We start from the raw sequence: 14,067 nt of genomic DNA, 5'->3' as shown, positions 1-14,067 counted from the left end.
CTTTAGAAAAATGCTTGCGGAAATGATCATCCTGTAGCTTTCGCTAGAGTTCATTTTTTAGTTGAGTTGAGTGAATTTATTCGTGATCTCTCGTATTTCAGAGATTGATGCTTTTCCTTATAAAATGTATGGTTCTCTTCCTTCCCTACATTGTTTACTGAATTTATTCAGCTCAATGTTGGTTTTGAATACTTTTTAAAATCAATAGAAAATAGAGTGCATGTTTATTGAATTTATTCAGCTCAATCTTTGTTCTCAATATTTTATAAAATTAATAGAAAATAGAGTTCATTTGTTAGTTGAGCTTGAGTCAGTATTTTAGAGATTGAGTGTCTCTCGAGCTTGATTGTTTAAGTAGTGGTTTGTTTACGTATAAAATGTATGGTTCTTTTTCTTCCCTAGGTTGTTTATTATTGAATTTATTCAGCTTAATCTCTGTTCTGAATACTTAATAAAATCAATAGAAAATAAAGAGTTCCTAGCGTTATAGATTATGATCTCGAGCTTTTCGTATTCGTTCATCAAATTCTACGAAATAATTTGGATGTTGTCACTGCATAGTATGCAGAAAGCCCTGTGGGATTTAGAAGTCTATAATCAAGGAAGGAAGATGTCTATCATTAGATATAGAAAATTGCTTGGAAAATATTGAAGTGAGCTAATATAAATAAATTATACCAGGTTCACCTGTAACCAAGCTCTGTCAGTATTTCGCCAGTCTTCTTTAAGAACTGCATAGAAAAACATGATTGAATTCGTCCAGCAATGAACAGTAAGAATAACCTTCTAACTTTGATAATATGCGCTCACGCTCTATTGGTTCAATCGAGACTAAACATTGAACTGAATCAATTTGAAGCTCTCACAGAAGTATTGGTAAACTCAATTAAATCGTCTTCAAAAATTATAATGATTGCACAAATGCTTTCGTTGATATTCCCTTCTATTCACAGACAACAGTGTTAAGCAATTGCAAGATAACACACCAAAACACTGTCGGTATCTTAACAAGTGCAAACGCTACCATAAAATGGTCAAAGGAGTCCCTGAAATCAGTGTCCATAATCAACATCAACGATATCCAACAATTTCCCAGAAGAACAATCTTGGAACAAAATCTACACACATTTTTAATCACCGTACCCTCCACGTATCATTTAAAGAACATCATTACAACATTAAGAGGTACAAGTTTATGGAACCCTTCTGCTCTGTACATAATCCTGGACGATCGGACGACACAAGCTAGCTGCGAAGGTGCTTATCAATTTCTCAAAATCATGTGGAAGGAAGAACTACTGTCATCGACGTTCGCCTGCGTTGATCGTCAAAGTAGTAATTATAGAATGTTTACCTTCAACCCTTTCACTTCTTGGGCACCGAAATCGTGGCAACCAGTGAATGAAAACAACCATCATGAGAATCATTGGACTCTGTTGTCGCAAATGATGGAGCCAGGTTCGTAACGATGCACTCAATATTATAAAATTCACATCGCAGTATTGGGGACATTCTAAGTGATTTTTGTGCCGCAGTAATGCGCTCCTCCTTCACTTTAATGTACGCAATGCTGAGGGCTAAATTTTTTTATTCAAAAGGCAAGAGAAGGGTCTTTTTATATTTTTATTCTATAGAGAGATAGGTAAGGTGGATTGGGGTAAGTCCGCCATAGTTTTTCAAAGTTGGACTTTAAGCTGATGTATTTTCAGTCTGGTATGTGAAAACTGAACGTTCTTGGTATGAAACTCTTGCCACAGTTATTACTGATGAATTAGTATTATGTAGGATTCTAATTTTGTTTGAAAATTATCATTTTAATAGGATATTGTACAAAGTGTCAACTACTACGTACTTGCCCCGAAAGTGGGGCAGGTCTGTCTCTGAGAGTTAAAAATGTGCTTTCGAACCTTGTTTCAAGTGCTACGGGGCAAGAAAAGAATGATTAACAAGCCTGCTATAAAATGCTTCTCATTGCATTAAATTATATTGTTTAGTTTTATAAATATTCATTTTTAAGCAAACAAGTACTTTTATGCTGAAATATGAAAGGGGATACAGTGATATTAAAACAAAGTTTAAAAATGCTTTCGAACCTCGTTTGAAGTGCAAGAAAAGAATTATTATCGAGCCTGCTACAAAATGCTTTTTATTGCATTAAATATATTGTTCAGTTTTATAGTTATCCATACAGTACGGACTTACCCCACCACGATAGTACGGACTTGCCCCGTGTAGTAATACTTACGGGGCAAGAGCATCTTAGTGTTTTTCTCAAAAAATTTTTAAAAATACAATAAAAACGGTTTATTTAATGTAAACCTACATCAATATTTGTTGTACTTACCTAAAATAACAACACAGAATGTATTAATAACTTGTAAACTATTGCACGTTCAGGGCAACCTTAAAGTTGTACGTGTACCTCGCACGTGACTGTTTGGCATTGGTTGATTTAAGCAAGGAAAACACCTTTATTCTTGGGCGACATCTATGTCGAGTAGTTCATACTAACTTAAACACATTAATAAATACAAGCTAGAGAAATTTCGTTCATATTATAATAAAAAAAAACCAATTAACGGACTTGCCCCACTCTACCTTATCTAACTAATAACAAAACTTTCAAACGCACGAACTCAATGTTAAGGTCAATTTTGCGGTCCATTTTTTTAACAAATCTCCGCCTATCTAAAGGCGCAGAATCGAGAAAAAATAATTTTGAAACACCCTGTACACCCGCAGTAATAGGTACATTCACCCTATTACATAATTCCAACATTCCCAGGTCAATTAAACTGCGACAGCCTGAGCTTCCGAAAAACAAGAACGCTAGGTGGTCACGTAATCAAAGCAATAGCGTTGGACAGTCCCCCAGGGTTAAGAATCGATCCGGAAATAAAGGGTCTCGGTAAACTAAGCGGCCTAGACGGCTGGCTAGCCAGAATAATCTGGCAAAAGTTAAACGCGACTGTACACCTTACTGAGATTCTAAACACCACTCACTACTACGAGTTCCTGCCACTCGTGTCAAGAGGGGTCTACGATCTACTCTTAAACAGCCAATACATCTTCAACAAGCCTAACGCGACGACCACATACCCCGTTCAGAATTCAGGGATAAGTATCCTGACCAGATACCCTGAAGACGAGATAGCCTACAAGAAGATCCTCAAGTTCATGAACCCTATATTCATTCTAGCAATTGCTATAGTATATCTAATCACTGTGGTGTTCCTTGAAGTGTTCCTTCATCGAGGGATCGTAGATTCAAGCTTAGAAGTGATAAGAATGACGTTGACAATCTCCATGATGAGGTTCCCGGAGAGAAGCGCCTTCAGGATCTACCTGGTCACAGTGTTCCTGCTGTTCATGCTAACTTCCTCGACCTTCCAGAGCAATCTATCCTCATTGCTAACTTCACCGAGTCCTACATTGACCGTAGACTCCACAGAAGAATTGATAGAATCCGAATTTTCTATTTACACTTATCACAGGTACAAGAATGCGATTTTTGATGATGTACTATTCTCGAGAACGAAGACTGTGAATCATTGGGATTGCAGTGAAGAAGTGAAGGTTCACGAGAACGCAGCCTGTGTTGCTGATAGGACAGTCTTACTCAGGATTGCTTTTAAAAAGGATTTATACTTGTCCAAGCACAGGATACAGACTTTGTTTACTGCGTTCGTTGTTAGGCCGAACTGGCTGCTGAAAGATAGGGTTAGCGATTTGTTGATGCACCTTTCGGATGGAGGACTGATCACCTTTTGGTGGGAGAAGTCGGTGGATACTTACCTGAGGAAGTGGATGAAGAAGGTGGATGATAGCAAGAGGACGTACGAAGTGATGAAGTTGAAGGGTCTTGATTTTGCGTTTTATATTCTTGTTTTGGGTCTTGGAAGTGGTTTATTGGCGTTCTTCGTGGAGATTGGAGCGCGGAGGTGGAAAAGGAGGGCTGGAAAACAAAATGGAAAGGGAAACAAGTGTTCTTGAAGAGATTTTGGTAAATACACTGTGCTTAATACAGTAATGTGCCGCGATCTAAGCGCGACGGAAATTCCCGATCTAAGCCAATTACAAAACTTCTTTATTTTTCATTAGTTTTTTGTGGGACTTTGACCAACATATTCGCAGCGTTTTTTAATTAAAATAATACGGAATATGATGTAATTCCGATTATATTTACTTGTGTAATGGACGAAGAACGTTTCGGACGCAAGGAAGAACACCGTATGTATGTAGGAGAATAAAGTGTACTTGCAATCTAAATTTAATGAAAGCTTATTACCATATACACAATAATAATAATAATAATAATAATAATAATAAAATTAATAAGAATACAATGATAATCACAAAATTGAAATAATGACACAACGATTTCATCTCATGATTCGAAGGAACAGAAACACCGTTATTTTCAAATCACCGAGGTTCAGCATCGTAGGCCCAAGTAACGAGGAAGGATTGGTGGGTGACCACTCCGAAAGCGGCGCGCGTGTATGTCCATTTTCAGATCGCGTTTGAAATCAAAGTTAAAAGAAGAGATGATCGAAATATATATAAAATAATATTATATTAAGAAAACAATAACGAAACCCCTTTCTAGAGTAATTATCAAATCAATAGTAAGCGAGTTACTTAAACATATTTTTTCACAAATTAAAGTAAACACTCGATTCAAATATTGTATACACATACAGGAAATGTAAAATAAATGTTTCAAAAATATGGACTAAACTAATCATAGAATGTAACAGAAATATTTATCTTACATTTCTTAGATATTGATTGTATTTACTAATAATTGATTCTAATGCTAATTTTGGTCAGCATCATTGATGCTCTCTTAGTTCTCCTCTTCCTTGATCGTGGGATCGTAGGCCTTCATGATCGCAAGCAGCTCTTCCCGCGTGCTGTCGATTGTGCTGTTTATCTTCACCTCGTCCGCGATACTCGGAAAGAGAATCCGCCTGTTCAACGTGTACACAGAATTGTAGAAATATTGAATGTCCAGCCTCTTGGAGATTCTGTCCTTCACTTGGAAGTACAACAGAACTATAAACTGTATGTCCACGTCAGAGGATTCGACGACTGTCTGGAAGTAAGTACTGCTCCAGGTTATAATATTCGTCGCCCGGTTACTTCCTTTCTTGGCCAAAATGAATTCGTTATTCTTCTCCGTCGCACCAGTCATGCTTGCGATCAGAGTGGTGATAGTCTGCATGTGGCTCAGCAGCTCCGTCGTTACGATAACGACTCTAGAGAACGTGCCGCGTGACCCGATGTTCTTAGATTGGTCGTTCTTGTCAGTGTTAGTCACCGCCGACGGCGTTATCTCCGCGTATAAAACGGCAAATTCTGCGGGCACGCATTGAGCTATCAATTTGCCGATGTTGAACACTACCGTTTTCTGCTTGTAAAACCCCAAACTCAGTAGCGGATGGTCTTTGTCGTTCTTTGGCTGTTTGGCTTTGCTGCTGCCATTGTTGTTGCTTATGTTATTCGCAATCGCAGCTGTGGAGGATATGGCGTTTCCCTTTACCGACCGCAGACGAAGCGCCGGCGAGATCACTCGCGGCACCAAGGTTGGCATTGGCAAGCAAGTCTCTCTCAGCTGTTCCTCGCGACCACACACGATCATCGAAATCACGAACGTGAGCCAGGTATTCAAACTGGGGTACTGGTTCATCAGATACTTATACTTGGTCTGATACATGTTGCACAGCAACTGAATGCAAAGTTTCGGAGTGCTCATAATGGGACTGTACATATATAGCGTGTACATGTAGTCTGCGCTGTCGAGTAGCGTCATTGCCTCAATTTTGGCAAGATCTGCCTTCAGCGAATTTAGTTTGGTTTCGTTTGGCCACCCCGCTTGATACGGCTTATATATCATGCCACTTGTTCCCGACATCACGGCTGGCTGTTGTTGACTCTCCCCCGCCGGCGTTTGATGTTGCTGGTTAGAAATGCTGTCGGTTGTGATGCGATCTATAAAGCGAGCAGTAAATACAACAAATTGCAGTATTAGAGCCGTAAATAAGTATATCTACTGCTATTTCAAGTGAGAGAATGAGATTGAGATGGTGAGAGTAGAATGACACCAGACAACAATGGACTACAATTTATCGTACGACATATAGGAAGTCAGTTTATCATTATAGATAGTCATTATCTCGAGCACCACCAACACCATCATGACGACTAGCAAATCCAAAACACCGATGCACTGCCTGGTATCGCTAGGCGAACAGCAGTTGCGGGATTCAGTGTTCGATGTCAGACCGACGCGACATTTGATGCCTGGTGAAACCTCAGAATTATGCGACTCCGATGAGGAGACCGATCGTGCATTTTTCCTTGATACTACTAACGTATCTGCTGCAACATGACATTTTGCCCACGCTAGTCTACAGCTGCCATGCTCGATGTACGCGCATCACTACCAGATAATCAAGCAGTCCAAAGAGGTGAATGTCGATAAAACGGCCGATTACCGAAACATTCCCGACCGCCCGTACTTTACGTTGCTAGATTTCGCGAGAAAGTACCAATGCATAGAGAGTTCGCCGAGCACGTTGCTCAAATCGATGACGTATGTTCGGACTAGCGTGGATGGCCGCCGATGATACACCGAATCCTAACAACCTTTTTTTTTAAGGGCGGTGGGGAAATACTCTTACGCACACCCTCTCCTCCGATGGTGGTTGGAGAGGGTAGTGTGGGGCTCTATTCTATCTCTATATATAAAAATGCAGTCCTGACTCATTCACTCACTCACTGATCAACGCCCAGGCTAAACCCTCGGACCTAGAAAGCTGAAATTTTGCACAGTGGTTTCCTTTATGTGATCTATACAAGGGATAAGAAAGGATATTCCGAAATTCAGCCCCTAAGGGGGTGAAAAGGGGTTGCAACGTTTGTATGAGGAATATTTTCTTCGTGGTCGGATTTGCTTGAAACTTGGTCTTAATGCTCTTTGATATAATTAATCTAACACCTGTTTCGGCATTTTAAAAAATTGATCCCCTAAGGAGGTGAAAAGGGGTTCTGAAATCTAAGATGGCGGCATGACATAAAATTAAAACTCTATAGGCGTGAATGGGGGGTTAGAAGGTTTTATGGAGAAACAATATCAATTTCCGAGGGCATTAAGCGGTTTTCTGTGCGAGCGAAGCCGCGGGCAAAATCTAGTTCTATTATATGGCCTTATTCCTCCGCCATATCTACTAAAACCCCACCGCCCAGGAGCCCGTAGTGGATCCTCTCTCACCCTTGAGGTGCTGGAAAGATATGAACCCGGCTGACCCGCTATTCGCAATACAACACCGGGTCCCCTCTCCAGCCCTCAGCCACGCCTGTTGTTGGCAATACACCGAATCCTAACGGGTTACCCTTGGTTCGTCGACAACCCATTTCACCGACACGATTTGACCGACAGTAACTTTCGTTGACACTATGTTTTCATCGACACGGTCAAATCGTCGACAAATGTCTTCATCGACACTATGTTTTCATCGGCACGGTCAAATGGTCGACATATGTTTTCATCGACAGTCTGTCTTTAGCAACAAGTTTGAGTTCATTCATTTCTACTGACACCAAATTCGCGTATTTTCTAATGTAGATTAATCGTTATCATTGTTATGTTCTCGACGCATTTAGTTGCTTGTATAATAAATAATAAAGAGAATTACAAAGCATTGTTATTTAGATCAAAATTTTTATTGCTATTTTATTAATCAAAACATCTTCAAATAAACAAACTTTATTAATAGGTATACACAAGTGAATAAAAAATTATAATATCTCATTTAATCTCAAACATAATTGTTGTAAATACATATAAACAATGTGAATAAACAGAACGAATACTACGAATGTACATAGACTATAAAACATAACAAAATTGTACAATAATTACACAAATATCAAGTAATGAAATTAAAGCGATATGAATAATGAACTCAAACCTGTCGTTAAACACGGACTGTCGATGAAAACATGTCTGCGATTTAATCGTGTCGATGAAAACATAGTGTCGGTCAAACAGTGTCGATGAAGACATTTGTCGACGATTTGACCGTGTCGATTAAAACATAGTGTCGATGAAAGTTATTGTCGGTCAAATCATATCGATGATGTTACAAGCCAAGGTTCAGGCAGCGATGCGGGAACCGAGGGAAGTTTGGATTTAGAGATATTTTGGGTCTAGGTAGGAAGGGTACACAGCAACAGGCATTACTTAGAGTCATAAGAGCATACAAGACCACCCCGCTCATTTACCTAAATATCCTCGCAGGCATTCCGAACATCGCAAAGATAGTCAAGGAAAGACACGAACTGGCAATATGGGAACGTGATCAGCTCAACACACACAACACTAGATCATCACAGTCGAACAACACATCAATATGCTATGGTAAACTGAAAGCAGAAAGAAAAGATGAGAGATTCGCCATAAGAACAGCTACAATGTCTCGCCTACAAGAAAGATGGACAGCAGACGCCTCACAAAAATTGCTAAACGAATGGATACCCAACATCAAGCAATGGCACGCAGTCCCGTGACAGAATATAAATCACTATATGATTCAAATCCAAACGGGCCATGGAATATTTGTGAACTACCTGTTCAAGAGACGCAAATGTGCTAGGGATAGATGCTGGTTTGACTGCGACGCAGTGGACACACCGAAGCACTCACTACTGGAATGCCCCAGATGGCAAGACGAGCGAGGAAAGTTCTGTAAGGAATTCAAGATCAGCAAACCGTACAGCATCAAGGAAATATCAGAAGCGTTACATACCAACGACTCTGCATGGAAAGCCTTACAAAAGCTATGCACTGTGATCATGAAAGACAAACAGCTAACAGAGAACCTGAGACAAAAAGAAGAACGAAGAAGAAAAAGAGCCGAAGAGAACATGACAGCGACAAGCAGCTTACAAGACAGAAACCCTCCGACATCAAATACACAACCGAAACCGAAAACAAGAAGAAAATAACTGTATGAGATACATGTAAATCCCACAGCCGCAAACACTCAACAACAATCACATAATGCACAGGAAAAATCTCAAGACTTACAACATCAACTGCAGGATATACAGCAACAAACAGGTAACGTACGATGATTCACCAACTTTACCGCACGTGTACTGGCACAAAAAGGTTCTGGACTGTTCTGGACTGTTCTGGACGTTCTACAAACCACGTGCTACAGACTGCTACAGACTGCTACAAGTGCTACAGACCACTACAGACGCTATACTAGTACTTAAAGTCGTCTATAGAGCGCACCACAGTGTGGTCCCATACAAGATGGCCGACAAGTTGATACCCCTTCCGTCTTTCGCCTTACCCCCCAGGGTTACGCAAAGTCCTGCGCAGGCTTGCCATATTCCGCGCGGTACCAGGCCCCTTACCGCTGCGCCCCTCGCTAGGGGGGGGACAACCCGGGCATTTGCCCGGGGCGCCAAAATTTAGGGGCGCCATTTTGGCTTTGGCTGTAAGTGTGACAAAAATAATGATGTTTTAAATATTCAATTAATAGAAAATTTCAGACTACCCTTGCCAGACAATTTTGCTAAAAAAAAAAAAGGTCATTTTGTTCAGCGCGGTGCTTAGTGCTTAAGGGGGAACTATACCCTCGATTTGTAACTAGAAAATAACTATTTATCAATGTTATAAACCTCTGTGCAAAAAAAAGTTTGGTAACATTGATAAACACGCAACTGCCTAATGAACACGAGATGGAGTTGCTTGCTATTTCCATATTCTATTCAGCTCGTCGCGAATACCGTCACACAGGGCAGCTCGCACTAATATTAGTGCCACCGATGAGAATATCTAACTCATCTGTGTCAGTTTTGCTATGATTCCACGTTGATAGCAGTGCAGCAGTAAAATGTTGCACGATATCGCAGCACTGATTGACAGTCTTCCTGATTAGGCGCCATCTCGTCTAAACGAACTGAACTAAAATTGGCTCTAGACTGGCTCTGCATCCGGGAGGACCTCTGTCTTCATGGGGAAATCTATGCTAATGTAAATGAAATCACGCGCCTCGACTTTTTGACCTTATACGAGCATATTTTGAGCTGCACAAAGGTTCATTTGATAGAGGAAGGTTCATTACAAGGCGCTCTTCTCGTCATATCAGTCAAAAAAGTCTCTTTGAGACAGAAAAATACATTGAAATCTGCGGTTATTTTTCTAGATTTTTGCTCTACTTTGGGCACTTATATTATTAGATATAAACATAATCTCGTTAAATCATGAGAAGACCGCCCTGTATTTAACCTTCCTCTACAGAATGAGTCCTCACCCAGCTCAAAATATGCGCAAATAACGATAAAAAATAGAGGCGCGCAAACCCATGTTTCGACCAAAAATCTAGTAAGATTCTAGTTATTTTCTAGTTACAATCCGAGGGTATAGTTCCCACTTAAGGGGGTAGTCTACCCTCGATTTGTAACTAGAAAATTACTAGAATCTTACTAGAAAAATGGCTCGAAACGTGGGTTTGCGCGAATCGGTTGTTTGTCCTTATTTGAGCTAATTGTGGGCTGGGTGAGGGCTCATTCGAAAGAGGAAGGTTCATCACACACGGGTCTGGTCATGATTTTAACGAGATTATGTTTATATCTAATAATATGAGTGTCCAAAGTAGAGTAAAAATCTAGGGAAAAAACCAGCAGATTTCAATGCATTTTTCTGTCCCCAAAAGACTTTTTGACTTATATTATGACCAGACCCGTGTGTGATGAACCATCCTCTTTAGAATGAGCCCTCACCCAGCCCAAAATCTGCTCAAATAAGGACAAACAACCGATTCGCGCAGACCCACTTTTTCGATCGAAAATCTAGTAAGATTCTAGTAAATAGCAAATATCTAGCAAATAACTAGAATCTTACTAGATTTTCGATCGAAAAAGTGGGTCTGCGCGAATCGGTTGTTTGACCTTATTTGAGCAGATTTTGGGCTGGCTGAGGGCTCATTCTAGAGAGGATGGTTCATCACACACGGGTCTGGTCATAATATAAGTCAAAAAGTCTTTTGGAGACAGAAAAATGCATTGAAATCTGCTGGTTTTTTTCCTAGATTTTTACTCTACTTTGGACACTCATATTATTAGATATAAACATAATCTCGTTAAAATCATGACCGGACCCGTGTGTGATGAACCTTCCTCTTTCGAATGAGCCCTCACCCAGCCCACAATTAGCTCAAATAAGGACAAACAACCGATCCGCGCAGACCCATGTTTCGGACCCAAAATCTAGTAAGATTCTAGTAATTTTCTAGTTACAAATCGAGGGTAGACTAGCCCCTTAAGGGGGTAGTATACCCTCGATTTGTAACTAGAAAATACCTAGAATATTACTAGATTTTGGGTCGAAAATGTAGGTTTGCGCCCAGACGTTGATTGACCTTATTAGAACAAATTGTGGGCTGTGTGAGGGCTCATTCGAAAGAGGAAGGTTAGACGCAGCGCGCTTTTCTCACGAGGTTAACGAGATTATGTTTATATCTAATAATATGATGGCCCAAAGTCGAGAAAAAATCTAGGAAAAAATCCCGCAGATTTCAATGCATTTTCTGTCTCTAATAGACTTTTTTGACTTATGAGATGAGAAAAGCGCGCTGCGTTGAACCATCCTCTTTCGAATGAGCCCTCACACAGCCCACAATTTGTTCTAATAGGGTCAATCAACGTCTGGGCGCAGATCCATGTTTCGACCCATTTTTCTAGTAAGATTCTAGTTATTTGCTAGATATTTGCTATTTACTAGAATCCTACTAGAAAAATGGGTCGAAACATGGGTTTCCTGGTTTTCACTTAGTGTCCTTATTTGAGCAAATTTTGGCCTGGGTGAGGGCTCATTCGAAAGAGGAAGGTTCACCGCATGGGGCTCTGGTCATCCCATCAGTCAAAAAGTCTTTTGGAGACAGAAAAATGCATTGAAATCTGCTGGTTTTTTTCCTAGATTTTTACTCTACTTTGGACACTAATATTATTAGATATAAACATATTCTCGTTAACCTCATGACCAGAGCCCCCTGCGGTGAACCTTCCTCTTTCGAATGAGCCCTCACCCAGCCCAAAATTTGCTCAAATAAGGACACTAACTGAAAACCAGCAAACCCATATTTTCGACCCAAAATCTAGTAAGATTCTAGGTATTTTCTAGTTACAAATCGAGGGTATACTACCCCCTTATATACATATATTAGGTCAATCGGAAAGTTCCGTCCGTTTAGTGTCGAGTAGCTGTAGCTGGAACTGTCGTTAACTGTAACGTCTAAAGTAATGTTAACTTTTCAGTTTGGACATCTTTCAATAAAATTCAATACATAACAATATACGCTTGCATCAATAACATCGTTTTTTTCTATACTGAAAATGTTGGAATTTACCCTCACGGACAAGACGGCCTGTGCGTGATCACGCAACGATCAGGCCAAATTTCCGAGTACATCAAGATCCTGTCTTTCATGTCTCCGGAAGTGATCGCAGGGAACGTCATAGTCTTCCTGATCGCGCTATTAGTACTCGCTTAGCACGAAGGTGTCCAATCAGCGAGTTTAAACCTAATTCGCATGCTGACTTGCGTGTCTATGCGTCGAATGCCGCAACGTTCTGCCTTCAGGATTTTCTTCAGCAACGTTTTCCTGCTGTTTCTCATAATAAACGCGTTGCTACAAAGCCATTGGGCTTCGTTGCTGACTGTTCCTGTCTCTCGACGCAACATTAGAACCGCGGAGGACCTCAAGGTAGCAAAATCCTTTCACGTTTTTCACTCCAAATTCACCCTTTCGCAAATCAATTTCAACTATTTACAAATAAAATATTTTTCGGTAAGTTTTTGTAAAAAAATACAAGGAATTTAAAATTTTATTTACTGCAACTATTTACAGGTTTTGCACTCCAAATTCACCCTTTCGCAAATCAATTTCAACCATTTACAAATAAAATATTTTTCGGTAAGTTTTTGTAAAATAATTCAAGGAATTTAAAATTTTATTATATTTACTGCAAACATGTACAGGTTTTGCACTCCAAATTCACCCTTTCGCAAATCAAATACAAGAAATGAAAAGAAGCTGTCACTCGGGCAATTTTCAAGATTTTGCAACCGAAAAATTCCTCCAATTACTACACCAAATGCACTATTAATTCAGCTAATTGTTTCAAAAAGGCACCCACTGATTTCCCCAGAAAAATTCTTAAACATTTCTTCAGATCGTCGACCAATGACCGCTGAATTGTTTCTTGGAGCAACTGATTGTAAATTTTTAGAGGTTCGTTTGAATGTTACACAGGCTTCAAACTACAAGATATACGGATCCAGGTTGATCTCGGAGTACATATACGATCCAGATATTCGATCACGCTTCCTCGGTGTCGATTATTATCACGAGTGCAAGGAGAAGGTTCTTCGGTCACGACACTCTGCTTGTTTGGACGATTGTCTTCACCTGTACGTGGGACTGAACGAGGAGGTTCTGCACCGATCAAAGAGGGTACAACAAAGTGTACAGGTGTATGCGACACGAGAAAATTGGCCGTTGTTCAACCGCGTGTCGGATCTGATAGGAGGCGCCGCACAGTGGGGAAAAGTGATTTACCTCGCTTCAAAAAGGAATAACTTTCGATAGAAATGAGGTAGAGCGATGAATTTTTTTTAAAATTAAAGCTGAAACTTTTCAGAATATGGGAAAAATAGGGAGATTACGGTACGAACGGTTTTTAACGTTGAGAAAACTCGTTAAACTTACACAATTTCCAGAAGATGTGGTTTCTGCGTTACCACGGGCAGAAAAAAATGTTTTTAATTTTTGCTATATATCATTTCCCGTAGATTTTTTCACGCTGATTTCAAATCTGGTCTCAAAATTTGTCTACCACCTCTGGTTTTTTCAAGAAATCGATTTTTGTGAACAGAACTAATGTAATCATTTTTCGTTGAAATGATTTGATAACCCACTAGTTTGAAGGTATATATTGTATTCTCCTATATAAAACACAATAAAATTAAACATAATGAAGTATTTG

The 14,067-nt window shown here is 39.9% G+C and overlaps 2 protein-coding genes across 2 annotated transcripts; both read left to right on the top strand.

Moving 5' to 3' along the window:
• Positions 1-753: 753 nt before the first annotated feature.
• LOC143209717 (uncharacterized) lies at positions 754-5,685 on the top strand. Its single transcript, XM_076425772.1, has 3 exons — positions 754-876; positions 954-1,458; positions 2,786-5,685. The coding sequence occupies exons 1-3, from the start codon at positions 766-768 to the stop codon at positions 3,991-3,993; spliced, it is 1,824 nt and encodes a 607-aa protein (XP_076281887.1). The 5' UTR covers positions 754-765; the 3' UTR covers positions 3,994-5,685.
• Positions 5,686-8,592: 2,907 nt separating this feature from the next.
• On the top strand, positions 8,593-9,012 carry LOC143209280 (uncharacterized). The gene has a single exon (XM_076424695.1). It carries the CDS (start codon positions 8,593-8,595, stop codon positions 9,010-9,012), a length of 420 nt encoding a protein of 139 aa, XP_076280810.1.
• The last annotated feature ends 5,055 nt before the right edge of the window (positions 9,013-14,067 follow it).

The sequence above is a fragment of the Lasioglossum baleicum genome, chromosome 6, assembly GCF_051020765.1.
Source record: "Lasioglossum baleicum chromosome 6, iyLasBale1, whole genome shotgun sequence".
Lineage (NCBI taxonomy): Eukaryota > Metazoa > Arthropoda > Insecta > Hymenoptera > Halictidae > Lasioglossum > Lasioglossum baleicum.
The sequence above is the reverse complement of the archived record's forward strand: the minus strand, read 5'-3'. Positions and strand labels throughout refer to the sequence as shown.

What these genes read in the sequence shown, in the direction of transcription:
- LOC143209717 (XM_076425772.1), top strand. Translation starts at nt 766, where the DNA reads ATGAACAGTAAGAATAACCTTCTAACTTTGATAATATGCGCTCACGCT. An exon ending in AAGCTCTCACAGAAGTATTG is followed by an intron (nt 877 to 953) that starts GTAAACTCAATT and finishes TTCTATTCACAG; the next exon opens with ACAACAGTGTTAAGCAATTG. An exon ending in GTCGCAAATGATGGAGCCAG is followed by an intron (nt 1,459 to 2,785) that starts GTTCGTAACGAT and finishes CAACATTCCCAG; the next exon opens with GTCAATTAAACTGCGACAGC.
- LOC143209280 (XM_076424695.1), top strand. Translation starts at nt 8,593, where the DNA reads ATGATTCAAATCCAAACGGGCCATGGAATATTTGTGAACTACCTGTTC.